This window comes from Equus asinus, chromosome 21, assembly GCF_041296235.1.
Source record: "Equus asinus isolate D_3611 breed Donkey chromosome 21, EquAss-T2T_v2, whole genome shotgun sequence".
NCBI classification, from domain to species: domain Eukaryota; kingdom Metazoa; phylum Chordata; class Mammalia; order Perissodactyla; family Equidae; genus Equus; species Equus asinus.
Genome location: NC_091810.1, coordinates 54,593,770 through 54,615,928, shown reverse-complemented (window position 1 = coordinate 54,615,928; position 22,159 = coordinate 54,593,770). Strand labels below are relative to the sequence as shown.

At 41.6% G+C, this 22,159-nt stretch overlaps 1 protein-coding gene across 6 annotated transcripts in view; it reads left to right on the top strand.

The window, feature by feature from the left end:
- The window catches only part of SNRK (SNF related kinase), a 59,246-nt gene extending 37,509 nt beyond the window's left edge, over positions 1–21,737 (top strand). For all 6 annotated transcript variants that reach the window (XM_070493278.1, XM_044755015.2, XM_044755014.2 and 3 more), the window contains 4 exons: positions 7,274–7,415; positions 12,567–12,779; positions 15,277–15,411; positions 19,503–21,737. In XM_070493278.1, coding sequence (XP_070349379.1) covers positions 7,274–7,415; positions 12,567–12,779; positions 15,277–15,411; positions 19,503–20,727 — 1,715 coding nt within the window. In that variant the 3' untranslated portion in view covers positions 20,728–21,737. The remainder of the gene's footprint in view (positions 1–7,273; positions 7,416–12,566; positions 12,780–15,276; positions 15,412–19,502) is intronic.
- Positions 21,738–22,159: the final 422 nt, after the last annotated feature.

Sequence of the window (22,159 nt, the reverse complement as noted above, 5' to 3'; positions counted from 1 at the left end):
CCATAACTCTGCCCTTTTTTTCTTTCATCACATTTTATAAGACTGTTAGGGGTTTTTGTGAAACATCAGTGAGTTTAATATTTGAGTTTTCTTAATCGTTGAAGGAAATTATTTGTGCTAAAAATTAAAAGTAAAATAATTCCTACTATAGCTATTTATGCTATGGAGAGATTGGTCTGTGAATCCGTTAAGGGCACCTTGCAAGAACCAAGTGTCCCCAGACCGCTGGTTGAGAATCACTGTCTCAGTGAGTAAGAATATGTCTCGGCTTTTTTTTTTTTTAATTATCTTTTACATTCCTATAAAGAGGTTTCTGCTTATTCAGTTAATGTATGTACACATCATAATATTCTGTTAAGCACAGCTAATTTTTAATTACTTTTTTTTTTACAAGTAATGTTCTTGTAAGATAATTCAAATAATACAAAAGTATATTGAATAAAAAGCCTAAAATCCCTTTAACTTTTCCCTCTCACTGCCACTCCTATACCTAGAGGTGACCATTTTTATCAATCCTTGCAAGCTCTGCAGTGATGCCTGGAGCACCATTTGCCTAGTCACCCTTTCAGAAATTACCAGATAAGTGGAGGTGTCCACATTTTATAGAAGAGGGAACTAGGATGCATAGAAGCCATGTAGCTTGGCCAAGAATACACAGCTAACTAAATGGCCAGGGTAGGATTTGAACCCAGGTCTCTGACGCTTTAGCCCAAGCGTGCTCTCTTCTTTAGGCCATACTGAAAGAAACCACACAGCTATCATTTCTAGCCTGGCTTATCTTTCCCTCTTCATCTGGAAAGGTCACTTCCTGACCCGTACCAAAATCAGATTTGTAGAGTGATTTATGTAAGAAGGCCATGTTGGAAGGGTGTCTGCTGCTTGTCTGATGCGGATTTGTGTGAACGTGTGCAGTCCCACAGTGTATGATTGATAACCTTTTGAGTTCTTGAACTCTTTCCTGTTTTCTTTTGACTTGAAAAAACAAGTTTGCACAAGATCTGAACCAGCTGACTGAAACAAACTGCACCTTCTCTTCACCGATTCCCCTGTTCTCTCCTCCAGGCCCTTCTCAGTCTCCTTTCCCTCTTAGCTTCTATTTGAAGGACATGAATAACCACCGACTGCCCCTATACCCTAACCTCTGCTTCAGCTGCCTTTTGAGGGGTCCTCCCCAAACAGTATTTGCAGAAGTCCTGCTTTCTCTTTAGTGTCAGGTTCACTCCAGTCAGCAAACTTGTGTCGAGCAGGCACTACCTGGGTGCAGGGGACACAATGTGCGCTCGAGGAGCTCTGAGTAATGGAGGGAAACAGGAGAGCATCTGTAATTACAGCTTACTGTACTGACGCTGAAATTACCGGGTGGTCCAGGTCACCAGGTTGGAGGGCAGTGTGGGGAGACCTCAGGAAAGATAAGGGTTGGGGGTGGGAGCCTTTGGGGATTCTAAGCACATGATGGAATTGTCAGGCTCTCCCTGACCTGCAATCAGAGGACCACAGAGTGTAGAATCTGGGATGTCTTCTCAGTTTTGATTGGGTAGGTGGAGGTGCTGTTGGCCAGGCTGGAACACAAATGGGGACGAATAAGTTTGGGTAAAAGATGATAAGCTTAGTTTGGGCAGCACTGATTTTTTAATTCCCCAGCGGGCATTTAGATGGAGTCAGATCTGGGAAAGAAGGTAATTGAAATAGGTATGAGATGATGGCATTCATTCTCACTTCTTTTTTTTTTTTTTTAAGAGGAGAAATGATTTCTTGTTAATTGATAAAACTTAGTTGCTTCTAACTAGAGTGTTGATAAAACTAGGAATAATAGAGATATCCTAAAGCATTAGACTTGTCCAAATTCTTCATGCCTCTTCTGTCTTACTCTTAGACTGTTAGTTCAGATGACCTGACAGTTTTCTGCTTTCAGAATAGGTCTCTAGTCACGTCCGTTAGAACCAACCACTGATCCTGTTTGGTGTAAGAAAGAGTCTTTAGTAACCAGAGCTCTAGGTGATTTTGAATGCAGTTAAGTAGTTCTTACTGGGTAGATAAGAATGCAGATCAGTAGACCATAGCTTTAGGTTTCTGAATATCATGCAAGAAACAAAAGTCCTAGATTCTGTTGTAAAACTCCTGGGACCTACACACTTCTGCAACAGTACTTGCTATTCTAAGAAATCACGGCCTTTTACCTTACTGTTGGGTCATATGTCGTTTGCTGGGGACCACAGTTGGAACTGAAAAGTGATTGCATAAATCCTGCCGGTTTAAGTGGTGTTGTAGAAGGCACTGATCCCTACTTCATCTGTAGTGGTTTTAGAACATTCTATTTCTATTGCTTCTTTCATGACTCATGGCTACACTGATCAAAGAAAGCCAGAGGAAAAAAGTAGAGGTTTCTACCTAAAACCTTTCTTCTGGTCTTCCCATTTTTATTACTTTCTAATCCCTGTTCTTTCTTTTGCTTTTTTTTTTTTTTAGGAAGATTAGCCCTGAGTTAACATCTGCTGCCAGTCCTCCTCTTTTTGCTGAGGAAGACTGGCCCTGAGCTAACATCCGTGCCCATCTTCCTCTACTTTATATGTGGGACGCCTATCACAGCATGGCTTGCCAAGCAATGCCATGTCCATACCCGGGATCCGAACTGGCGAACCCTGGGCCTCTAAACTGGAATGTGTGCACTTAACCGCTGCACCACTGGGCCAGCCCCTCTTTTTCTGTCTTGATAATTCACTTCAGAAATGATTTTTTAGAAAATCTCTCAGTAGTTATGACATTCCCCACCCCTCCTTTGGCCATTGCTTTTCCTCAAATTAATTATTAGCATGTTCTTTTGTGTTTTGTTGTCATTTTGATCTTTTGGTAGCCTGCCTAAAATGAACTTTGTAATGTAAATTCCACTTCCAATGCTAGAAATGGCATGATTCAATTGTATTATGATAAATTGACCTACTGATGTTGGCAGATGAGCTTCGGTCCTCATTTTCGTGATCTTATTTCCAGCCAGCTTGAGAGGGACCAGTAACTCCCACCCTTTATACAAACAAAGACTTCATTATCTTTCCACCCCTTCCCACGATTCCATGAGTTGGAAGATTTTTTTTCTTAAGGAAGATTTGTCCTGTGATAACATCCATTGCCAATCCTCCTCTTTTTTTACTTGAGGAAGATTAGCCCTGAGCTAACATCTCTGCCAGTCTTCCTCTACTTTGTATGTGAGATGCTGCCACAACATGACTGGTGAGTGATTCAGGTCTGCATTTGGGATCCAAACCTGCAGACACGGGCTTCCAAAGCGGAGCATGTGGAACTAATTGCTCGGTCATGGGCTCAGCTCCTGGAAGATTTTTTTAACCAAAGGAATTGTATTTGTTAAGTGATATTTTCTTTTTCCATTTTTATTAACGAAGGCCCTGTAGCTGGGTCTGAAATCAAAATATATGCTTCAGATAGTAGTATCAACATTAAGTTTGATTTTTCAGATGGTTGATGTTTTTTAACCTCTGTACCTTTAATATGAATCCAATTTCATTAACATTTTTTAAAAATGAAAATAATCTCAACTCCCTGTTCCATGCTCTTTCTCTCACCTTCTCCTCCCATCGCCTCCATTACATACTTGGTGGGTCCATTGTAGTCCTAGGATTTCACGCTGAGGCTGTGATCTACATCTTGGGAGTTTCTAGTTTTATTAGCAAGGTTTTTCTTTTGTTTTTTTTTTTAAAGGAAGATTAGCCCTGAGCTAACATCTGCCGCCAATCCTCCTCTTTTTGCTGAGGAAGACTAGCCCTGAGCTAACATCTCTGCCTATCTTCCCCTACTTTATATGTGGGACGCCTACCACAGCATGGCTTGATGAGCAGTGTGTAGGTCTGTGCTCTGGATCCCAACCAGTGGACCCTGGGCTGCTGAAGCGCAGCGCGCGAACTTAACCGCTGTGCCACGGGGCCAGCCACAGCAAGTTTTTTTTTAATGAAAGATAATTAAAAATATTCACTAAAATGAATTTTTCAGTACCACCTCCCTTTCTCATTTGTAGGGGAATGTAATAGGTTATTCTTTTTGTTGCCATTTTTAGTCCTCTAATACCAGATGTCTAGTTCTGGAGACCCAAGCTCCTGAATCATCACCGTTTTTTACCCTAATTACCAAAAGGCCTTCTCTGTTCCTCTCTCCTCATCTCTCTTAATTTTTCTTTTCTGTGTTGGCCTTGTGTCTTCTTCAACTTACCTACTTTCTGTTTCTGTTACCTGTTGTCTGTTTCTCACAGTGAATTGGGAGCCTGTAAGGGCAAGGGTGTCTCACATTCATCTCTCTGTTCACTGTGCCTACAGCAGTGCCTGGCACAGACGAGCAAGAGCCGGGCAGCCCCCTTAGGAATGCTTTCTGTGTGCTGGGCTCTGTCTTGAATACTTAGCATGGATTCTGTTTTAATCCTTTTAATGCCCATGGCAGCTTCAAGAGGAAGTACATTACTGTTCCTCTTTGCTTTTTAAAGATGGGGAGCATATTTTTAAATAACTTGGTTAAAGTCATACCACTTTGTGTTTGTTTACTGACTGTTTTTACCTCTTTTCTTTGGCCCTTAGGATGAAAAGATAAAATGATTCAAGGACAAAGAGTAGAGTAAGAAAAATAAAAAATCCGGAAAATAAGTAAATGGAATAAATGGCCCCTTGAATAATCATGTGGTCTCAGTGGATGGTCATTTGCCCTTTCTAAAACCTTGCCTCTTAGTTACACTGCTGTTCTTCTCTAGTTTAAATGCCTCAGATTATGTTATTTATCTTTGCAAACTACTTGGTGTAGAATTGTATTTCTAAGATTGTCCAATTTTAATCATTTCTATGTTCAGAAATTATTTGAGCCCTAACTGGAAAGAGTGTGTGTGTGTGTGTGTGTGTGTGTATTTATGTTGTTTTTCTTTTTTTACTCTAATCATGCATCACTTCCTAACAAGCAGGGTGTGTTAGTTTGCTTGGGCAAATGATCCTGAAGAGAACATTTCCAAATAATTGGACTTCCTTGTTGCTGTCGAGGTTAATATTTAACAGAAAAGGAAAGTTTTCTTTAACCAAATAAGACTTTAGGATGATTATTAGTTTATATTTATATTATTTATTATATTTTTAAAACATCAGTTTTGTATAATTGCACCATCAGATACCATCTCCAGTTTTGCATAGAGAAAAGGTAAAAAACGAAATGAGTTTATCCACCAAGTATGAGATGGTAGAAGAAATAATGTAACCAAACTCATTTTATGAAAATTGATTTTGTAGGATTTATATGGAAAGATATGAATTTATTGTATCTCAACTACATATATATTAATGGTTGGGTTTGCTTATAGCAGTAGCATTAGATGTCAATATTTTAACAACAGAATTAAGTTTTTATTTTAACTACCCTGATTTTTATGTTTATGCATTTTTATCGTAAGCCATTTAAAATCCCCCCTTCTTTTGGGAGGAGATAACCAAGTGTATATTATACACAAAATCTTGGTGAATTTCCCTTCTTCCGTAATGAACATCAGTGAAAAGGTGGGTTACTTTATGATTAATTTCTAGGTTTTGTAAAACGAGGGACACATGCATTAAAGCGAGAATAATTGTAATTGCCCCTTGTTCCAGGGGTGGCTTGAGAGTTGGGGCAAGTGACCAAAAATAGAGGTTCAACTTGTACAAAGAGGGTTTAAGTTAAACATCAACTATATAAATTTCCTTTAAAAATTATGATCAAGTGCTGTTAGAATTAGGGTTATAAATTCTTCTCACTGGGTATTTAAAGAACATGTGCAGCTAGCCACCATTACTCAGATTGTTTGAATCTGAATGGGGGTGGCCCTCTGGATCCCAAGATCTAAGTAAAGAAATGTGGGTCAATGAATGGAGTCCTCAGCCAGCTTGCTGTCCTGGGGCAGTAGGTCAGATAATTAATTTATGCATCCAACAAGGAATGCCAGGCACAGCTCTTAGGGACATTGTAGAGCCAAGGGTTTGGACTGAATGATCCTTAGGTCCATTTCATTCTCATTTATATAAATGTTTTAATTTTAGTAGATTTTTCCATCTGCTTCATTAATTTCCATGGAACATCCTTAGTAAAATTATTATACATATCAAAAAATCACAGTGTGTGTAACTTTTGAGTATACCGCCTCTTTGTTTAGTTTGGACCAAGGAAAGGATATTTCATTAACAAGTTGTAATTCTCTTGAAGAATATCATAGAACCTACATCATTTTGGATGTTGAAGCTTAAATGAAAACAGCAAGTGAGTGTTAACAGATGTGGTGGCAAAGGCCGCATGGCCTGCCCCTTCATTCTCTTCTAAGCCTTTTGTAGTCTAGAAAAGCTTCTTGAATTGATCTCTTGTTTTTTGAATGTTTATGTACTAATCATGTCTGTAGTTTCTGAAATGAATGAATGGTTTGTGATGTCCTTCCTAAATGGATTCATCGGTTCATCATCATCTAGTGCTAGCGTTGGGAGAATCCTCAATGTCAACTAGTCTAGCCTTAAAATCAGTACAGGAATGCCATATGCAGAATATTAGACGGATGATTGCCCACCCTTTATTGGAATATTTACAGTGATGGGAAACTTACTATCTTTTCCAGTGTTTTAATGGCTTTATTAGGTAGTTCTTACTGTTTTTAAGTCAAAGTATGCCTCCTGGTTACTTATACCTTTGGTCTTATTCTATCCTTTGAAGTGATATATTATCAGTCTTTTTCCTCATTGACAGTCCAGGAATATTTCTCTCATCTCTAAGCTTTAATTTTCTTATCTATAAAATGATCATGAGTTACATGATCTGGTTATCTCACCAGGATTGAGGTAAAGAACAACTGAGATAATTATGACCTTAGGCAAAATCCTTTTCATGTCTCAGATCATTAATATCTTAGTTTTATCTCTGCTGTATAATGTAATGAGAAGACCAATGTGTGTCCATTGGTTTGGGAACCTTGATACATACTTTCCAGTTGATATTCTTACTGTTAACAGCTGAATTACTTTATTTCTTCATTGAACATTTATTGATCATTCACTGCCTGGCACTTGCTTGGGTCTTAAGTGAAGATAAAAACAGTGAACAAGGCAGGTACCTTCTTTGCCTTATTGGGGCTTAAGTTTTCTTCCCTAAATCTTTTTACTTTGAGATATAAATGCTTTTGATTTTTTACAATAAAATAATATTGTTAGTCTACTTTTACTCCTCTTAGTGTTTTTGGTTTTCTAACTAGCCCATTATTTAACAGAATGTCTTTGATTTGCAGATATATGGAGTCTGGGAGTGATCCTTTTCATGTTGGTGTGTGGACAGCCACCCTTTCAAGAGGCCAATGACAGTGAAACATTGACAATGATCATGGATTGCAAATATACAGTACCATCGCATGTGTCTAAAGAGTGTAAAGAGTAAGTAAAAAAAAAAGAAAAAGAATTGTGTGGGTTCATTTTAATATTTGAACTTAATGTTTCTGCTCTTAAGTGTGTGGGTGTGCAGTTAACCCCAGAATATGATTTGAAATTTAATATTCAAATACAGAATGTATTAGCCTATTTCTTAAATATGGCAGTTTTCAGGAAGCCCATTATATGCCTCTTCAGCCACCAGGAGCGGTGGTTACGTTCACTTGAAAGGAAGACATTACCATGAGAACTACTTTTCTCTTTTTTGCATCAGCAAAAAGGAAGATCACCTGGAATTATTCTAAGTTCCAGAGAAGAGTTAGGACATTTTTATTCCTAAAATAGACCATCAACATACCATTTTAGGATTTACACAGTATGTCTCATAATTTTATTCGCATAGTTGAATAAGAGCTCTGTTTTGGTTTATGTGACTCTGGGAAGCCAGCAACCAAAAGTAAACTCAAATTGTTTAGAATTTAAAGCACTGTATAGTACATAGTAGTGAGTAGTGAGTATGTATGTATAATGAGACATACTGTAATGGAATAAAAGAACTGTTGGAAGTTCAGTATTTCATTGACGTTATGGGTGATAGTTTTAAATAAGCTCAACTGAGATTATAGCTACTGCTTAAAGAATTTTGCTTTAACAACAGTTTTGAGTTTCTCCTGTCAGCTGGTAAGGTGGAAATTTGATAGCTTGAGGAATTTTTTCTCCAGTTGGATCCCATCTTAAGCCATGTGGTAGATGGTTAAGAACTTAGGTATTCAAACTCTCTGGAATCAAATATTGGTTTTTCTGTTTACTAATGATGTGAGAATGGTGGAACCAACCTTACAGGGTAATTGTGAAAACTAAGTGCATTCATGTATATCACGCTCTTCGCTCAGTCCTTAGCACATAGGAACCACGTGATGTGAGTATTGACGATGATCTTTATGCCCTTACTGTTATTACTCTCTACCCCAGGCAGCAGGGCGGCTGTCTGTGGGTATACATCGTGTGCATGTTGGATGTTTGTAATTCAAGGAGTATCTCCACAACCCCTGCTGAAAAACTACAACAGATTAACTTATTTTTGTATTGACATGTATCATTCAAAAGGATGTATAAAATGTGCATGTAATAAAACTAACACCTTTGTACTAATTTTCCAGCTTAAGAAATAGAACAGTTCTAATATCTTAGAAGGCTTCTCTGTGTCTCCCTCCTAAGGGATGATCTTTCATAATTATAGGACCATTCTGTGTTTTACTTTTTCCTGTGTCAATTTTGCTAAGTTGTGTTTTTTAAGGAACTTACCCATTTTATCTAAATTTTCAAATTTATTAGCCTCAAATATTTATAATGTCCTCTAATTCTGTTTTTAAAGTTTATAGAACAGTCGGGAAGTTGCTCTTTTTCATTTCAATATTGACAGTTTTTACCTTCTCTTATTTTTATCTTGATGAGTCTTGCTTGAGGTTTGTTCATTTTAATCGTCTTTTTCAAACTACCTTTTGTCTTTATTAATTTACTATTGTATTTTTTGCTTTATATTATTAATATTCTTTTCTCTTGTCTGTATTATTTCCTTCTACCTACTTAATGGACTAACTTCTTTTGTTATTTTTCTTCTTTATGTTGGATACCCAGCTCATAAATTTCCTTCCTAGTGTAATAATTAAGGCTATAAATTGCCTCCTAGTACCATTTCAGCTGCATCCCACTGGTTTTGATTTGTACTCCCTTTGTTGTTATTTAGTTCTGAGTATTTTCTAGTTTTCAGTGGTTTACTTGACCCATGAGTTTTTAGAGGGTATTTTAAATTTCCAAATGTATAGTTTTTCCAGTTAGTTTTTTGTTTTTCATTTCTAACTTAATTGCATTGTGATCCAAGAATATAGCCTATATTTGTACTAGTTTGTTAAGGCTTCCTTATGGCCTACATGGAGTCAGTTTTTGTAAATAATCCTTTTGTTCTGGAAAAGAATATACATTGTTTAATTGTTGGGGTCAGAGTTCTATATAAATCCTTAAGATCAAGCTTGTTAATTATGTTGTTCAAAATTACTTACAAGCTGTCTGAGTTTTTGACAGCTTGATCCATCACTGAGATATTCTTCCACTGTGATGGTGGATTTCTTGTTTTATTCTTGGAGGTCTGTCAGTTTTTGCTTTGCATGTTTGAGGCAATATTATTAGGTACAAAAAAGTTGAAAACTATTGTATCTTTCTGGTGAATTGAACCTTTGTATCACTGTTTATCTCTAATAATGGTTTTTACCTTAAAGTCAATCTGTGTTACATAGTTTTAGTTAATAACCACACCAGTCTTCCTTTGCTTAGCACTCATGTGCTATATAGTTTTCCATTCTTTTATTTTAAACCTTTCATCATCTTGGTTTTCAGTGCATCTTTTTTAATAGCTGGAAGCTGGGTTTTTTCACTCCCATCTGAGCATTTTTGTCTTATTTGAAGAGTTTATTTCATTTATATTTGTTGTGTGAACTGATAGTTGTAGATGTATTTTTGCCATCCTTTCACGTGCTTTATATTTGTTCTACTTTTTCATTTTTTTAAAAATCCAGTCCTTTGGGATTGGAGGAGGTTTTTCTTTTTCCCCTTATTTGACTTTTCCTCTTAACTAGCTTGGAGATTACAGTCAGTTATTTTAGTGATTTCTACATCTATTTTAAAACACACATGCATGTTTGTGTGTTTAATTTAATAAAATCTATAGTTAATCCTTATCTTTATTCTCTTCCCAGACAACACAAAATCCTTAAAACACTTTACCATTTAATATTTTAGTAATCTTTTTTTAAACTCAATAAATCAGACAATATTATCATTCTTTATAGTAAAAATTATTTAAAATTACCCAGATGTTTGATAAGAACTTTGTTTATCCTTCTAGTTGGGATCACATTCTTCTGCAAAAATTACATCCTTTAGAATTTCTTTTGATGAGCACCTGTTGGTGTTCAACTTTCTCAGTTTTTATTTGAAAATGTCTGTATGTCACATGTGCTCTTGAAAGATAGTTTCATTGAGTATAGATTTCTAGGTTGACAGTTATTTTCCCTCAGGTCATTGCAGATCTTATTCCACTATCTTCTGACATCTCTTGTTCTTGAGAAGTCTGCTGTCCATCTTTGTTCTTACATAGGTGATCTGTCTTTTCTCTCAGGCTGCTTTAAGAGCTTCTATTTATTCTGCTTAGTATATGTTAGGCTTCCTGGTTCAGAATTTGTATTCTTCAATGAGTTTGGAAAATTCTCAGCCATTGTCTTTTTTTTTTTTTGAGGTAAGACTGGCCCTGAGCTAACATCTGTGCCTGTCTTCCTCTACTTTATATGTGGGATACCTGCTACAGTGCAGCTTGACAAGCAGTGTGTAGGTCTGCACCTGAGATCTGAACTGGCGAACCCAGGGTCACCAAAGCAGAGTGAGCAAACTTAACTGCTGCACCACTGGGCTGTCCCCTCAGCCATTATCTCTTCAAATACAGTTTCTTCCCCATTTTCTCATTCCCTTCTGGAACTCTAATTAGATGTATGCTAGGTTTTTTCACTCTGTCCTCCTTGTTTTTTAACCTCTTTCATATTTTCTATCTCTTAGTCCACCAAGAGAGACTCTTTAAAGAGATTCATTAGGGGCTGGCCCAGTGGCACAGTGGTTAAGTTCACGTGTTCTGCTTCGGCCGCCCAGGGTTCACAGGTTTGGATCCCAGGTGCAGATCTACACACCGCTTGCAAAGCCATGCTGTGGCAGGCATCCCACATATGAAATAGAGGAAGATGGGCACAGACATTAGCTCAGGGCCAGTCTTCCTCAGCAAAAAGAGGAGGATTGGCAGCAGGTGTTAGCTCAGGGCTAATCTTCCTCAAAAATAAATAAATAAAAATAAATAGATTCATTAAATCTCTTTATGTTTAATTTTTAAAATTTTTCCATTGATTTTTTTTTTTTTTTTTACTTACAAGTATTATTTTTCACTATTAGAAGCCCCATTTATGGTCTTTTGTTCCGCAGATGTTATTTTCAAACTGCTTCGTCATGTCTTAAACATATTTAAGAGTTAGATTTTGTGTCTCAAAATTTCAATATTTGAAGTCTTTACATTCTGATTTTGCTGTCGTGTTTTTCAGTTCTTGCTAATGGTACCTTGTTTGCTTTGTTTTTCTTGACTGTGAGGTCATATTCCTTGTACTATTATGTGGGGAGTTCTTTTAACTTACATTCCTACAGAAAGGGACTGCATTTACTTCTCTACCAGTTCCCCAGGAGTACACCAGCCTGAAACCACTTTAAATTAACTTCCTCACTGTGTGGCACACAGATATCATTAATTTGGACCATAAACTTGTGTGAGGACCAGCTTGTAGTCAGAAGTTCTTTGAAGAAATTCCCTGCCCTGCCTCTGCAGCCAGTGTTGAGGGGGGCAAGTTTCCTTCTTGACATGTTAGTGGTAGATTTGTTTCTTGTTGCTCATTCGCCCTCCCACTGGAGCTGGGGTCCCAGCTGTTCGCAAGGGCTCTAGTTATGCTCCCTACCTTCAGTAGGCCCTACTCATTCTGTTCTGTTCATGCACTCAGTGTAGCCTTCAGGACTGAAGCAGAAACTTCCAGCTTTGTCCTTGGCCTCCTCAGTCCTGCTTTTACTCCGTTTTTACCTGCTGAGTATTCTTTCCTTCTTTCTTCCTTTCTTTCTTTATTATTTTGCCAATACAATGCATTTAGACAAAAGATATGTCTAAAAAGATAGGGCATTTTGGTTGTTTTCATCAGGGGGGCCATTCATTCTTCCTGAAACAGAAGCAGCTCATGTATTCTCTTCTGTATGTCAGTGCTGATCATTGTGTCTGCTTCTGGTGTGCTACTAAGCCACAGTTAGTTCAGGGACAGATGTTGATAAGTAGACTTAATTCCAGATGATAGTAGGCTGTATTTGTGTGTTTCTCTTATCAGTATATCTGGTGGTTTTAATTTTTGTTTTATGAATCTGATGGCACTAAATTTTCTTTATTCCATCTGCCCCATCACTGCTACTAGTGGACCCAATGAAATTGATGGTATAAATGTAGGAAACAATTTTGATTAATAAAATAATCCACCATTACTAATCCCTGCCAGCAGTTTACTTTAACAATTGACTTACCTTCTTTTCCAGCTTGATCACACGGATGCTACAGAGAGATCCCAAGAGAAGGGCCTCTTTAGAAGAGATTGAAAACCATCCTTGGCTTCAGGGAGTGGACCCTTCACCAGCCACAAAGTATAACATCCCCCTTGTGTCGTACAAAAACCTCTCGGAAGAGGAGCACAACAGCATCATTCAGCGCATGGTGCTTGGAGACATAGCGGATCGAGACGCCATCGTAGAGTATGTCAGCCTCATCAGTACAGGGGCCATGGGTTTAGGATTCTTGGAATGGGCTTTCTTCTTAATTTGTCAGGGCCTGTGGATGCTTTGTAATGGACAGAGTTCCCGATTGGCAGGGGTTCTGTCATTTGTCTGTAGAGTTCTTGGCCCAGTGCCTGGCTCCTAGGTTTTGTTGGTTTTTTGTTTTCATTTTTGTACTAGTGAACAAGTAAACCATTGCTGTGTGGTGTCAGTCAGTCCTGTGGCCTTTCTCCCTCCTTACAGGGGTGCGTTGGAATAGCCTGTTTTGTATCCCAGTACATGCCTTGTCCATAGCTGTGTCCTCTTCATTCCTCTGTCTCCCTCTGGTTCCCACAGGGAGCAGGGAGAATGGGGCAGTACCACAAGTCCTCTGAATCAAGGGTTGGCATGTGGCCAGTCACATTTTTGTAAGTCAAGTTTTAGTGGACCGCAGCCATGCCCACGTGTTCACATATTGTCCATGGCTGCATTAGGCTATAGTATCAGAGGAGTTGTGAGAGAGACCACATGGCCCACAAAGCCTCAAATATCTACTCTCTGGTCCTTTAGAGCCCTTCCTGCAGCAACCTGGAACCCACAAGATACACAAGTTGTTAATCAAGTCCTTTTAAACCAAAGCCAGCTTTTAATAACCTAAGAAGTTTGGAATCGCAGATAAAACAAAGATGAAATTGCTTTAACAATGATTCATTTCTGTAAGAGGTCCTGTCTGTAAAAATATGAAGCATTTCCACAAATGAAAAGTCTGAAGTTATTTAACCTGTTGAGTGAAACAGCTGGGCGTGATGGAGGGAGGATGTACTCTGGTGGGCAGAAAAGGGCTTCCCAGCTGGGGCCACTCTGCACGCTGAGTGGTCTGACCCAGTTGCCCGACCTTGGGGAAGGGGTGGCTGCAGGCTGGACTTAGAGACTTCTGCAGCAGGTCAGGCTGTCACATGTGACACCCTGAGGGTTGGACCAGAAGGGCAGTGTCCTAAGAAAGGACATATATCTTGAGGGTGTTTTTAGTACACTGGGAAAAAAGATTTACAAAAATAAATCCAGGTTTATAATTTTAGGTTAAGTACAAATTGCTACAGGTTTCTAAGAGCATTATGAGTTTTCACAGATTGACCCACAGCTGCTTAAATGACCTAAACGAAGAGAGAAGAGCAGGACACTTGCTCTGCCTACCAAGACACTCACTTTAGCAATGCGTAGAAAATGATTTTTCGTTTTTGAGTGGAGAAAAGGCTATTTGTATCTCCCTGAATTGGCTTAATGTTCTTAGCTTAAATAAATAAATACAAGCAGCTGTGTCATTTAGAACTATTTTAATTCATGTCAGCTCAGTTATAAATACAAAAGGAGGGGCGGTTTAAGTGGTGCCGGTGGTTCCCTGTGCCCATCCGTCTGCGAGCACGTGCCCCGAGTGCAGCAGGGCTGGGAGGCCTGAGTTTGCTGTCCTCCCAGCTCATCTCAGGTCTTGCCTGCTGCTCACATGATGAGCAGCTCCTCGTTCTGAGGGTGCTTCCTGAGTTCAGAGACATGTTTGGTGGTCCCCTGAACACAAGCCAGTGGCTTTCTCCAGTACTCAGCTGGAGACACCACTCCAGGAAGTCTTTCTGACCCCTGCACTTCACCTCGGGTCTTACTTTGGAATCTCTGGCCTCAGCCCACCCTTCCCCTGTTAGCTGTGGCCCCACCGTACATTTTGTGAAAAGTGATGCCTCTATTGCTTCTTTCCAGCATGTTCCTTGTGTATTTTCACTAACCATAGAAAGTTCCTGAAAAGCATAATTACGTATGCCTTGTGGATCGTCTGCAGCACTCTCGTGCCATGTCCTGGGACAGGCCAGCTGCAGGGGAGCAGGCAGGGCTGTGCCCTGTGGGTGTCATGCCCCTAGCCCCTCTCCAGCACTGTGCCCAGCCAGGCTAAGTACTCAGCATTACTTTTGAAATGGATGAATGAATATGTAGATTTTATTCAAAGAAAGGCCAGTGACGTATTCTCAGTTACATTAGTAATTCATTAATGTCTAAAATCCCAGTAAAAATTGTAAAAATAAAAACTTTTTCTAATTTTTCTGATCGATACCAGTGTTTCAATGCACATTCATGGAACTCACTGCATACTTCTAATGGAAGCAAGTAAGCCAGCTTAATGAAAACAAACACTTTGACACAGATTAAATTTTGGATAATGTGTGCACTCTCGGAAGCTTCATTATCTTGTGCATCTAAAACTGACATTCAGCTCAGCCACTGTTAGCATTTTGGATTTTTCTTACTAATTGAACATTTTTATGCAGTTTTTTTAAATTTCAAGAGTGATCTAAATAACTACTTTTTTTCCCTTGTTTTTGTATGTTTCATAATTTTAAAGATTCCAGGTCATTGGATTTCATTTGCTTGTAGTTAAGAAAAAAATCAGTTCTGCTTGTAAAAAACAAACCTGCTAATGTGGCTTATATCCACTCTCCCTTCTTTTCCTCAGAGCCCTGGAAACCAACAGGTATAACCACATCACAGCCACGTACTTCTTGCTTGCTGAAAGGATCCTGAGGGAAAAGCAAGAGAAGGAAATACAAACCAGATCTGCAAGCCCTAGCAATATCAAGGCCCAGTTTAGGTGAGAAAAAAATCTTCACTGATTTTAGTAAGTTAACATTTTGAAATAGTGAATTTTTTTAATGCTTTCTTACTCTGTGGGGCGAGAGTATGAACAGTGATGACAGCCTCATTAGAGGCCACGCAGGGGCTCTCCGTGTGTGTGGGGTCTTGGTTCCTTTGTTACCAAAGATGCCTTCCTTGCCTGGGCTCAGCAGGGAGGGGCTGCAGCTGCTGGCCGAAAACACGTTTGGAGAAGCAGCCTCAAGCCGGAGTGTCTGTCAACTGTTTTCATTAAACTCTTCCAGATCTGACAGTATAAATGTGTTACTTTCTTTAATTTTTCATTCCAGGAACAAGGCTGAATTTTCCCTCAGTTATTTGAAATAATTTTTAAAAACATATAGGACATTTCTGTGCCACAATCTTATCTCAGGATTTCAGAGACTTGACAGATCGGCTAGTTGATTTATTAGCTGCTTGACCTTGGGAGGTCACTTAACCTCTCTTATGACTCAGCTTCCTGATCATTGAAATGGGAGTAGTAATACTCTTTACCTCCTGGAGTTGTGGTCAGGGATAACTGAATTCCTATGTGTAAATTTCTTTGACCTGGGCTCCTGAGTTTGCTGTCATTGTGAATATCGCACCACCATTTGGTCTTTGGTAAATAGTGAGTGTGCTTGCCCCTCCTCTTTTTTCCCCTCCCCTCCCCACCCCTTCCTGCACGTTCCCTCTCCCTCCCCACCCTCTAACTTCTCCACTTTTCTTTGTCTTCTGCTGTATTACCTTTCCATTTAAAATCAAAGCATGGGAAGGGTTACTTTTTTCTGTCGTCATTATGAAATTTATTTAGAATTTATCTTTGTTCAGATAAAGTAATCCATGGAATTGTAGTGATTCAAAAACAGAAGGATGCTCCTGATTCTGAATAATTCTCTGCTTGTACATCCAACTATATATGAATATATGTGTGTAAATATGTAATAATAATAATATTATTATTTAAAAGTGTAAGAAAACCATCCAATTTTAAATCACTAGCAGTCAGCCTGCCATGTGTAGTTTGTTGCTTTGGGTGGAGCGACAGAGAAGAGAGAAGAAAACATTCCCCGGTGACCACAGACTAAAGATGTAGAAATCTAGTTTAACTGGAAAATGAATTCAGTCACTTCATTTATACCCTGGATGTCCTCTTCTCTAATGAAAACCAGGCAGTGTGTCTGGTGTCTACTTGGAAGAGGACTGGGCCCTGGGCAGCGAGGGGACTCCTAAGCATGAGACAGACCGGGAGAGTGACACTGAGGTTCAGGTCAGCCTGGGCCTGACCCCAGCCCCTGCACGGGACAGAGCAGCTCCGGGCAGAGTCCCTGTGCGCCACCTCAGCCTTTTGGAGAAGCGAATAGTTGGATTCGAACTGCTTTCTGTTCAGTGAAACAGATTAGAACTCAATCCACAGTTGATCAAATATGTAACTGAGTTAAATTGGTTTTACTTTGTTATGATTATTACAGAGCCAACAGTGGCTATAAGGAAGTAACACAGCCTTCCGTACAGTTTTCTTTTAACCCTCCCTGGGATTCTGGAGTGGAGATGCTGTGAGGGCCCCTCCTCCTCTTGGGGCCCAGGGTCCACGGGCAGGTTGTGGGTGTCTGCTTAGTTGCCTTCTCTGTATTTTCACTCTGCCTTTGTTGTCAAAACCATGGACCTAACTTGTTTTTGACCTAACCTAACCATGGTCCTAACTTGGTGGGTAGGCCTTGGGGCCAGATGACCTGGGATGTAGAAACCTCGACTGAGTCAGAAGACCGGTGTTTAAGCCGGCATATAGGGAGTTGGGGGTGGGGAGGTAGAGGCAGGCCATCAAGCCAGGCAGAGCCAGCTGGAGAGAGTGGCTGCATTCTTTGGGCCCTGCTGGTGTGGGGTGGAAACATGGTGTGGTCTGTTAGAACAGGCCTTGTGAAGTCCTCAAGGGAGCTGACCTCAGCACAGGAGGGACTCCGTGCCTGCTGCTCTCAGAAACTGGGAAGTGGGGAGAACCACTGAGGCCTGACTGCAAAGGTCCCATCTGTTCAGCAGGCAGTCATTCAGAGGTTGCAGAGTGAAGCCACGCCCTGTGGAACCCAACCTAGATGTCACTGTCTTTAAGCCTGTGTGACCTTGGGCAGGTCACTTACCCTCTCTGTGTTTTCATTTCTTCATCTGTAAAGGGGGGATGATAATAGCACCTACCTGGTAGAAGTGTGGTGGGATTACATGAATTAATCTCTGCCAGGCTGTCACAGCAGTGTTGGCTCTAGTGAGCACTCATCAGTGTGAACTGTGCTGTCAGTGTGACTCCTGTACAGTTCTTGTTAGCTTGCTTGCTTCTCTTCAGATAAGCCGTGATTTTCTCCCAGTGTTGTGGCTATAACGTTTACTTATTTAGTTGAGCACAGCACTGGGCTCAGATATGGTCTCAGTAAACGTGAGCTGTTTAACAATTCGATTGACTTGCATAAATAATAAGAGCCATTAGTTCAGAAGTGGCTGAGCGAGGGGCCACTACAGCTGCAGCGTTTACCTGGCTTGTTTGTAGGGGTGGGTTCTGAGAGTGGTTTCAGTTTTCTTTGCAGTTGGGCTGGGAGCGGGGAGAGAGGAGCCTCCGTCACATCTGGGCCCCTCACCCTCCAATGGCTCGGCTGCCGCCTGCTGGGTCAGACCCGCTGTCAGCACCCTGCCTCCCACCATGGGGCTTCCCCAACGATTGCGGGGTGAGGTTTTGAGTGGCTGCTCTTTCAAGAACAGGCTGAAAGGAAGCTTGTGTGCAGGGCTCCAGGGCCGCAACGCTCACCAGGAGTCTGCCTGCTTGTGTTGGTGGAGGAGGGATGGCTTGTCCAGAGACACTGCTTGCCCTCAGACACACTGAACACTCAGCTTTCATAAACTACCAAGCAGTGACCCGCAGACGGACCCACCCCCTCCCTGAGGGAGAGGATAGAGCTCTGAGTTGAGGAAAGGATGTTTGTTATAAATTCCTGTGAGGTTTGTTTGTGTATGTGAGAGGAAGATTGGCCCTGAGCTCACATCTGTGCCAGTCTTCCTCTATTTTATGTGGGATGCCGCCACAGCGTGGCTTGATGAGCAGTGCTAGGTCCATGCACGGGATCCAAACCCACAAACCCTGGGCCGCAGAAGCAGACTGCGTGAACTAAACCACTACGCCACTGGGCTGGCCCCCCTCTGAATTTTTTAAAGCTCTAGTTTTAGTTGGGTTTTATTTCTAGGATAACATAATTGGTGTTAAATGAAAATGTCATAGTGTGGAAGTGGCTGTTTTAAATGTCTCTGGCATCTGCTATTCCCCTGGGCAGAGAAGACAGCTGAGAATTCCTAGGTGTTTATTCAAAATAGGCTAGAGACCTCATTTTCAAGTCTTTTTCTTTGGCTGCCAAGCAATGTTCTTGTTACTTGGGTGACTCCAGATTCGGGAATAAAATCAAAGTTTAAGTATTAGTGGATTTTGCTATCCAGTACTCTTGTGTAGGCATTAAAAAATATACTTATTTATATTTGGCTTAGTTAGTGCATTTTTTAATTGGTGAAGAAGAGGTTTATGTATGCCAGTATACAGTGACTTTTCTCTCCAGTATTCTCATATTTATTAACCCATTAAACTATTTCCATTTATTTTTGTAAACACCAAACTTCTCCATCCTGTAATATCCGGAGGACTGGAAGTTTCAGGTGAATTTTATTAGCAATAATATACCTTCAGAGGTTGTGCTTTAAGGCCCAAAGGAACAAAACGTGTGGTACTCACATCTTGCCCTGGTGGCGACACCCAGTTGTGGTATACAGCTTCCTTGTGGCAAAGGTGGGGGAGTGCTCCCCCATGCTGACAGCTGTGACCAAGTTTCTGTTTGGCCAGTGAGCCACAGACTGAACCATGTTTCAAAGCCACATTTGCCCTTCTGGTGTCCTTGCTGATGTTTACAGGATGTTGAATGGTTTTGCAAGGCTGCTGTTTCTTTTTTTTTAACTGTGGATTTTGTCCCAGTAAGTATATATAGTGTACTTTAGCAAAGTCTGCATGTTATTACATGGCTTTTCTTTTTCCAATCTGTTACATAGGCAGTCATGGCCAACCAAAATTGATGTACCCCAGGACCTTGAGGATGACCTCACGGCCACTCCTTTGTCCCATGCAACTGTCCCTCAGTCTCCTGCTCGGGCTGCCGACAGTGTCCTCAATGGCCACAGGAGCAAAGGCCTGTGTGACTCAGCGAAGAAAGAGGACCTCCCTGAGTTGGCTGGACCAGCACTGTCCACGGTGCCCCCTGCAAGCTTGAAACCCACGGCGAGTGGGCGGAAGTGTCTTTTCCGGGTGGAAGAAGATGAAGAGGAAGATGAGGAGGACAAGAAACCCATGTCCCTGTCAACGCAAGTGGTTTTGCGCCGGAAGCCGTCTGTGACCAACCGCCTGACGTCGAGGAAGAGTGCTCCTGTCCTCAACCAGATCTTTGAGGAAGGGGAATCTGACGACGAGTTCGACATGGATGAGAACCTGCCTCCCAAGCTGAGCAGGTTAAAGATGAACATTGCTTCCCCGGGGACGGTTCACAAACGCTACCACCGGAGGAAAAGTCAGGGCCGCGGCTCCAGCTGCAGCAGCTCGGAGACCAGCGATGATGACTCTGAGAGCCGCCGGCGGCTTGATAAAGATAGCGGGTTCACCTACTCCTGGCACCGCCGGGATAGCAGCGAGGGGCCCCCCGGCAGCGAGGGCGACGGCGGCGGCCAGAGCAAGCCGAGCAATGGCAGTGGCGGCGCGGACAAGGCCAGCCCCAGCGAGAGCAGCGCGGGCGGCGGCAGCCCCGCGGGGGGCTCGGGCGGCAACCCCGGCGGCACGTCGGGCAGCACGCGCCGCTGCGCCGGCCCCGGGCCCGGGAGCGCCGTGCAGCTGGCCTCGCGCAGCGCCGGCGAGCTCGTGGAGAGCCTCAAGCTCATGGGCCTCTGCCTCGGCTCGCAGCTGCACGGCGGCGCCAAGTACATTGTGGGCGCGCAGAACGGCCTGTCGTTCTCCAGCGTGAAAGTGCAGGAGAAATCCACATGGAAGATGTGCATCACCTCCACGGGGAACGCGGGGCCGGGCCCTGCGGCCGGCAGCCTCAAGTTCTTCTCCGACCACGTGGCGGACACCACCGCCGAGCTAGAACGGATAAGGAGCAAGAACCTGAAAAATAACGTGCTCCAGCTACCTCTGTGCGAAAAGACCATCTCTGTGAACATCCAGCGGAACCCTAAGGAGGGGCTGCTCTGCGCCTCCAGCCAGGCCAGCTGCTGCCACGTCATCTGACGCCACCTCCCTGCGCTGTCCCTTCTCGGTTTCCTATTTTAAAGCGGGCAATTATTTATTACTTTCTCATTTGTTCACCTGACGATGTGACAATGCATGGTCTTTGTGCATGCTGCTAGACACTACTTTTCTTTTCCAGCCGAAAAGTCGATTGTGTAATTTTTACATTTATAATTTTAACGTGGATGATCAGGATTAAATTAAAATGTATATTTGGAACCTAATATAAATGCAGCACTTAGAAATTTGATGTTCTGCACTTAACCTAGAGAGAGAAAAAATGCTTTCGTTTCCTTGTAAGAAGCTAAATTCCCGCCCTGACCTTCGGTGACGGAATGCCCTCGCCTGGGCTGCCGGCCGCCCGGGGCCGAGCCCGGAGCCAGAGTGGCTGGCGGCCTGCGCTGAGCGCCCTGACGCGGAGAGGTCAGCGGACCACACCCGTTTGTCTTAAGCTATAGTGTGAAAAGGAGTTTGGCCTCTTAAAATTTAACTGAAAAAGATTTTCTTGTTTTGTAATAGGTGAGATAAAGTACTTAGATTTATGAGGCAGCTTCCCCTGTAGTGGTAAATTACAAGCAGACAATCCTGTTTTGTAATGTGATGAAGTGAACTGATGATGTCTTAACTCTTCTCATAGAGTGTCTGTCTAACAGAACAAAAAGATGCCGGGTGTGGATTCCTTCCTGTGGGCCACACCCCGGGGTTTCCTTTAAAACCATGTAGATAGAAGAAACTGTAGGGCCTAATATGGAAACAGGTGCACACGGAGGTTGGCAAAATCAAAATCCCATAAATTAAAAAAAATAGAATTGATTTTTAGGAGTTTGGTAATTACGTTGTCTTTTTTGTTATTTCCATTCTTTTACATTCTTCAACTCAGCTATGAAAATTGGCTGATCAAAAATTACACCTAAAGGGGTAAAATTTACACATACAGCAAACAAAAATGCACAAAGCCTGCTTTGTTGTTGGTTTTTTTTTTTGCTGGACATGATTTTTCCCTTTGCCTTCCTGCCAAAAAAATAGAGAACTCTTGCTTTAAACTATTCCTGTACAAAGACTACTTTTGACCAGATAATCATCTTTCGTGGCATCTTATCTTGTAGGACATAGTATATTGCAAATTGCTAATTTTGGAAGGGGCTGGATGCTACTTTCTCATGCTGTGCCTGGGGGGGTCTTAAAAGCAATGCTTAGTGACGTTGGTGATAGGATGTGGCTCAGCCCTGGGGCCGTCCCATGCTCAGCAGCCTCCCGTCATGTGATGGTCACCTAGTCTGTAGAGTGGGCAGAGAACCAAAGGATGGCATTCCATTGGTCACGGTTCTCCAAGTACACACTGTCTCTGCCACATTAGGATTCATATATTTTACTCGGAACTCTGAATTTCACAGTATACTTACTAAACTAAGTAAAGATGAAACTTAAAATA